We start from the raw sequence: 6,501 nt of genomic DNA on the forward strand, positions 1-6,501 counted from the left end.
GAGAAAATTATGTGCTACAAATTCAGGCAAAAAAAAATTTGCTTACAACCTTTAGATATGGCTGGTTATAGGAGAGAGTGAGAGAGAGACAGCAAGAGAGAGAAAGAGAAAGAGAGACACTCTGACAATTAATGTTTTTACTGCCTATAGACAATCAAATGAGGTTCTGGTCTGAAACAATTAGTATTGCTGTTAACTGTGCCTTTGTGTAGCAATCATACAAGGCATTTGGGATAGCTTCCACTGATTGTTCCCTTCATTCTCTGGATTACAAACTCCATTCAGACAACTAAATAATAGCAAGCATTTATGCAAATTGTTAATTATGAGGCAGAGATAATCATAATCTTGTATATTTATAAAACTGCATGCACAATGGGGGTTACCAATGAATTATTGCTTTGTTATTCGTACTAGTGGTTGAAAATACACTAGTCTAGCAAGTAGTTTTCACCCATCACCCAGTCCACCAGAATTCAAAATGGTCCCAGTGCCATTTAACAAAGCCCTTTATTTTCTATCTCACCATCTGTATTCTTCGCTTCTTTTTTCATAAACTAAGATCAGGTATACAAGGATTTGGTAATAACTTCTGGTCAAACTGATCAGTACCATAATACAAATAAACGAGTATGTCAAATTTTGCTTTGTTATATTGGAAAACTATTATAGAGAGATGGTTCTATCATATAACAAATTTTAAAGCAAAAATGAAATACTCAATATATCCCCCCTAAAAGCAATTATAGGGATAATAGTCCCCATGTTCTGGAGCATTATCTTAATGGTCACCCAGTCCATTTTGTTTTACAGATGAGGAAATTAAGGCTCAAGCAGGAAGAAAACGTAAGCAAAGTTACTTCACTAGGAAGTAGCAGAACCTACTTCTCTAACCATCATGACATCCCCATGTCATGCCCTTCATATGCCCTTCCATATTAATATAGCATGAGTAGGTATCTGTGTGTCTATACCATTTATCTCAATGAATTACAATCTGACTATGAAATTAAACACTGAATTTACTATTCTCCGCTGTCAAATGAATCTATAGAGGCCCTAATGGGAACATGGAAGCTCAGCTTCTGAAAGCTAAACTGGGCATCTAAGAAATGACCCATCTGTTCTATTTTAATGAGAGTCCGCCCTAGTGGAGGAATGCCAAGGCAACAGCCTTTGCTCCTGCTAACCTATTTGGCCATGAAGCCTAGAATGGGATGTAGGTGGGTAGGAAAAATAAGCAGAGATGCTCGTAAATACGTCTGGGTCCTGTAAACCTATTATAGGTCATCTACAGCACTGGGGAGCATCATAATCTTAAAAAACAATGTGTCAAGCATCTATGCACACACTGACCACCTGGCTTAGGACCCACTAACGTTGGGGGCAATAGGCTAGTACAGCTAGTGGCAACAGGTGGTGCCCACAAGGGTAGCATTCCGGAATACTCCCAGCCCCCCTTGCTCACAGTGACAGTAACTTTCTTGAGCAGATTTGCTCTGCTATAAAGTTCATGTCATAAAGGTCCCTGGCCTATGGGTTTAGTGTACCTTCCAAGTCTACATATTTACATATCTTAAAAGCCCTGATACTTTCAAATAATTGATTTCCCTTCAATGAAATGCTGGCCTAGTTCCTTCCTAAATCACCATCCAGCCTAACAACAGGCAGCCATACATGAAGCACATGAAGAATACTTTGGTGATGGAGGGTCTTCTGAACAAAACACCTGACTGTGCCACCCTATTGCAGCAAAAAGCAAAAGAAACTAGTGGGCTACTTCCTAATTGTTGGGGTGTTAACTCTAAACATTCACCGCATTGTGGAACAAGGTCTGTTTATTCTCAGTTCTATAGGTTTGGTTAAACTAAAAACACATTGTCACTTACCTTGTCGCATCTAGAATCTGAAAAATCCTCCACCTGTTAAAGGAACAGTAAAACCAGGCACTAGCAAGAGCTCCATAAGAGTTAACATAATAGGCCCTCCCTGGTGGCGCAGCTGGTTAAAGCACAGCACTAAGAAGCTTAAGCCACTTCCACATGAGTTCAATTCCCGCCTGCCCCAGAGGAGATCCACATGGCGCGGCAGACCTCTCCTGACCTGCCGGCTGCTCCCCTCAGCAGTATACTTCGTCGATCTGCCTGTTCTGCTCCCCACTCTGTCCCTGGTGAATTCTCTCACCCTCTGCATCTCTAGCCTGTACCCCAGTTCTGTATGAATAAATAAATAAATCTTTTTTTAAAAAAAAGAGTTAACATAATACTAGTTTTCCATTAGCTTTCATGACTTTTTTCTCGCTTCCCAAATTGCAAATCAATGGCTCATGGCTGGCTCCTCCTCTTAACTCCTCACTAGTTCTTCTCTAGTAGGAAGCGGTTAGGCCTCACGAAACAGAGGGCTGGAAGGGACAGCCTGAGAACTAAGAACCAGACCTCTGGGGGGCTATGGGCTAAGAACGAAAGATCACTGATAATTCCATTCTTTCACAAAAACAATCCAAGCAAAAAACAAAAGTCAATAAACCAAACACTAAAACAAAATAAACACTATAAAATCACTTAAATGGAAATGCATGCTTGAAAGGACCTTGAGGAATTTACAGGGATTTTTCATGTTATTAGGAATATATGAAACACAAATAAGAAAAAGGAAAACAGAAATGATTACACTTTGCTGATATGCTTTAAGAAGATGAAAATTCAAAGCCCACACAAAGTGATAGATAAATCATCGTCCCTTTTACCCAAGGGCAAGACATTCATCAAAGTAAGCAATGTCTCTCCATTCAAAGCAAAAAAAAAAAAAAATCCTTAGGTGTTTTCATAATATATGTCTTAAGAGTCACAAACACTAATGCTAGGACATAAATTTCTGGCACTAGCAGGGACTGTGATGATGTGCATGGGTGGATTGCTAATTTAAGTTTCCATTTGGTTCATTTGGCTATTGATTTATATTCAGCCCAGGCAAGGGATATTACAGTGTAGCAGTGCTTTGAGGCCAAAACAAGTTATATGGCATGTACCCTCCTTGGAAGTGTTTCTCCACATTAAATGTTATGGAGGTTAGAGAAATGAGTTAAGGGAGACTTTAATAGCGTGACTAGCAGCAGAGCCTTCTTGTCATCCTTTGAGAAGCAATATTAGGCTCTTTATCAGTTCCTGGTGTGGTTAAATCTTCCTTTTCTGGTTCTGTGACTCATTAAGATGACTGTAGAAGCGAGTGTTATGAGAAATAAAAAGTTATGTGCTTGGTGAGCCTTGAGATCCGATCAGTTAGATACCCCATTAGCTGACTCACCACCCAGGCCTCAAGTACTCCTGTGCCATTCTAGTCACAAGAAAGAAGTCATCTAGAGTGTTCTGAACTGCCTCATGACTTAATTTCCCTGCACCATGAAGAGAGGCTATGACTCTTTCTGTGGCACTTGGCCAATGAACAAAACATAACACAGCTCTGGTGGAAAATGAACATAAGAAAAATATAAATATAAAACTATATGGTGATTCTTAGGGTCAGAAAATTTCAAACTCAAATATGTAGTAGCACTCCCTCAAACAATAATTTTCACTTTGTTGCACTGACAGAAATGCTCAAATAACATAATATGTGTATGTTGACTTATGTGGGGACAGACCAAATGGAACTTTAAATGAAGGAAGCTTGTCTCCTGAGATGATAATATTTTTAAACTCCTCTGTAAACTCAACTCCCACTTAAAGCTTGCCCAGTGACTGCGCTGAGAAGACTTTCAGAAGATTGCTGCCTTACCTGGGGAGTCCACGTTACCAGAGGCGAAATATTCAGTAATGAGCCGTGGAGATGTCACAGGAGAGCCAATCAAGAGGATGGGCCATCATTCCCATTGGACCAAAGATCATGGGGAAAAGATGAAAAAGAAAGGAGAGGGATATTGATTAGGACAAAAATGGACTTTAAGAAATCTCCCGACCACTCCCACATTCTTTACAACATTCTTAAATAGAATATTTTTTAAAAGAACCTTTTAATCATGCTGGTTCATTTAAAAGTATCTACTGTTTATGACAGTTGTCGGTATAGGTACTGAGTAGGAGAAAAAACAGGTACAAATATCTGCCTTCGTGATATTTACAATTTTATGGAAGATTTTTTTTAGGCCATCAGCTTGGAAAAGAGTTCCACAGAAACATATTATATTATTAGCTCTGGGAATGTGCTTCCCCTGATTTTACTTATGTGTGGCGGACGTATCCGGTAGCACCAAATCCAACATTTGTGTTCATTCAAAAGACAGCTCTCTCTGGACCCTCCCTAGTGATGCCGCAGGTTGGAGCACTGCACTGCACTGAGAAGCTAAGCAAAGTCCTGGCCGCTTGAGTACGAATTTGTTCCCTGCTCCGGAGGTGACTCCATGGCACAGCAGACCTCTCATGTCTCACCCGCTGCTCCCGTCAGCAATGTACTTCATCGATCTGCTTGATCTGTTTCCCACGCTGTCTCTGGTGAAGTCTCTCACCCCCAACACCTCTAGCCTATACCCCAGATCTGTATGCATAAATAAATAAAATCTTTAAAAAAAGCACTTTCTGATTAGAAGGACATTATTTTTATTCATGATTGCTCCTTGTGGAACATCCTTCCAGATGGTATCTGTCAGGAATATCTGCACCCATAGAGAACTGGGTGCCTACACCTCAAGATACTGTGCAAACAAGACATAATACAAGGCCATATCTGGCAGCTTTTCTCCTTGGGTGTTGGAATGTTCTATAGAGTCACTGAGCTCCTCAGTGATCCTCACACTGGGAGATTAGCAGCGTGGTGGACCAAAAGAGCTGTGGTTATCTAGCCCAGACCCCACACATTTGTTGTAGAAGGAGCAATGAGTGATGTTCCTCTGGACCTAGGCTAGAGAGAGATTTGGCTAAATAATCCTCAAGTGACTGCTGCAACCTAAATGTTAAATTAGTAAGGAAAGAAAAAGAGGTGAAAATGAAAAACACAAATCACTGGAGGAATAAAAATTGGGGGAAGGCTTAGAAGGCGCCCGAACTCTAAATCTCTAAATGAGGATGCATACTAATCAGAAAACACACACACACACCAGAATTTATATTGTGAGAGTTGATGCTCAAGGGTTTCAGAAATAACAGTGAAGCTATCATCTTTTCAGTTTAAGTATCCAAATAAAGAACTGGATGATATAAAAATCAGACAGTCCTTGCCTTAAAAAATCCAGATCTGGGCCCTCCCTGGTGGCGCAGTGGGTTTAAGCACTGCACTAAAAAGCTAAAGCCACTTCCGCATGAGTTCGATTCCCGCCTGCCCCGGAGGAGATCCACAGGGCGTAGCAGACCTCTCCTGACCCGCCCGCTGCTCCCTCAGCAGTGTACTTCGTCAATCTGCCTGTTCTGCTCCCCACTCAGTCCCTGGTGAATCCTCTCACTCTCCGCATCTCTGGCCTGTACCCCAGTTCTGTATGAATAAATAAATACATCTTTTTTTAAAAAAAATCCAGATCCCTGGTTTCTAATTCCAGTTTTTACTAAGGATTCACTTGATCATGGGTTAATTCTCTTCACTCTCTCAGGGACCCATATAAAATGAAGGATGTTCACAAGGTGATTTTTAAAAATCCTTCAGTTCCAATATTTTGCAATTCTCTAATAGCTTTGCCTTTCATTTTGATGCCAAGTTAGTTAAAAGTACAGCAATCACTAGTCATTTTCTCAGTACTACATGTCCTTAGTAATTCAGAGAGACCAGAGCTCAACATTCTGAGCTTATGTGTAAATGAGAGCATGGCTTAAACCATAATAGACAAATTGAAATGTGGCCAATCGTAATTCTGCCCAGGGAACCAGCTTTGTTAATTTGAAATATACAATGACTGGTTCTTTAGCATGGAAAAGTTATACAAGGAAAGTTAATTGTGAATAACAAGGAAAATCTAATTGATGAATGACTGGCATTCCCCACCGCCCATATTTCTCTTTCTACTCAAGCAGATTCTTCATCTGTCAGGAGCCTAAGAAGTCGGCGGTTGCTGTCACACACTCTCAGATACAGGTTACAAAGATGTTCAGATTTTTCACAAGGGGTTTTAAAAGAAAACCTGCACCAACAGATCAACGCAGTTATGATCTGATTGCAAATCTATGATAAATAATTCACTCTCTGGAAACCAATGTCCTACCCCTGTCTGAGAAGTACCAAGAAAATGGTGCACTCAACCTCTCTGCTTTCTGACACTGGATGGGTTTGCTTACTGTCTCACCTACTTCACACCCAGGGTTGGCTACTGCACCACTGATCCACTGATTTCCCATGTCTGCCCCATTGACAAGGTCCTTCCACCCTCATCAGGGTCTCAGGTCCACAAAGTCCCAGGTAAAGGGCTCTTGGTCAAACTGGTAGGACAAAATGGAGGAGTCCGACAAAAGGCCTGGGCATTTCTTAAGCCCCTATGCCAGCACAAACCAAAAAAGAAAGAAGAAAGGAGGAGGAGGAGGAGGG

At 40.9% G+C, this 6,501-nt stretch overlaps 1 protein-coding gene across 2 annotated transcripts in view; it reads right to left on the reverse strand.

Annotated features, from left to right (window-relative positions):
* The window catches only part of HS6ST2 (heparan sulfate 6-O-sulfotransferase 2), a 245,483-nt gene that overhangs the window by 77,105 nt on the left and 161,877 nt on the right, over positions 1-6,501 (reverse strand). The window contains exon 3 of one of the 2 annotated variants that reach the window (XM_004685816.2): positions 1,890-1,922. The exons of the other annotated variant lie outside the window; for it this stretch is intronic. Within the exon in view, the coding sequence (XP_004685873.1) occupies positions 1,890-1,922 (33 nt within the window). The remainder of the gene's footprint in view (positions 1-1,889; positions 1,923-6,501) is intronic. 2 annotated transcript variants of the gene reach the window in all.

The sequence above is a fragment of the Condylura cristata genome, unplaced genomic scaffold (assembly GCF_000260355.1).
Source record: "Condylura cristata isolate star-nosed mole 26May11 unplaced genomic scaffold, ConCri1.0 scaffold00019, whole genome shotgun sequence".
NCBI lineage: Eukaryota > Metazoa > Chordata > Mammalia > Eulipotyphla > Talpidae > Condylura > Condylura cristata.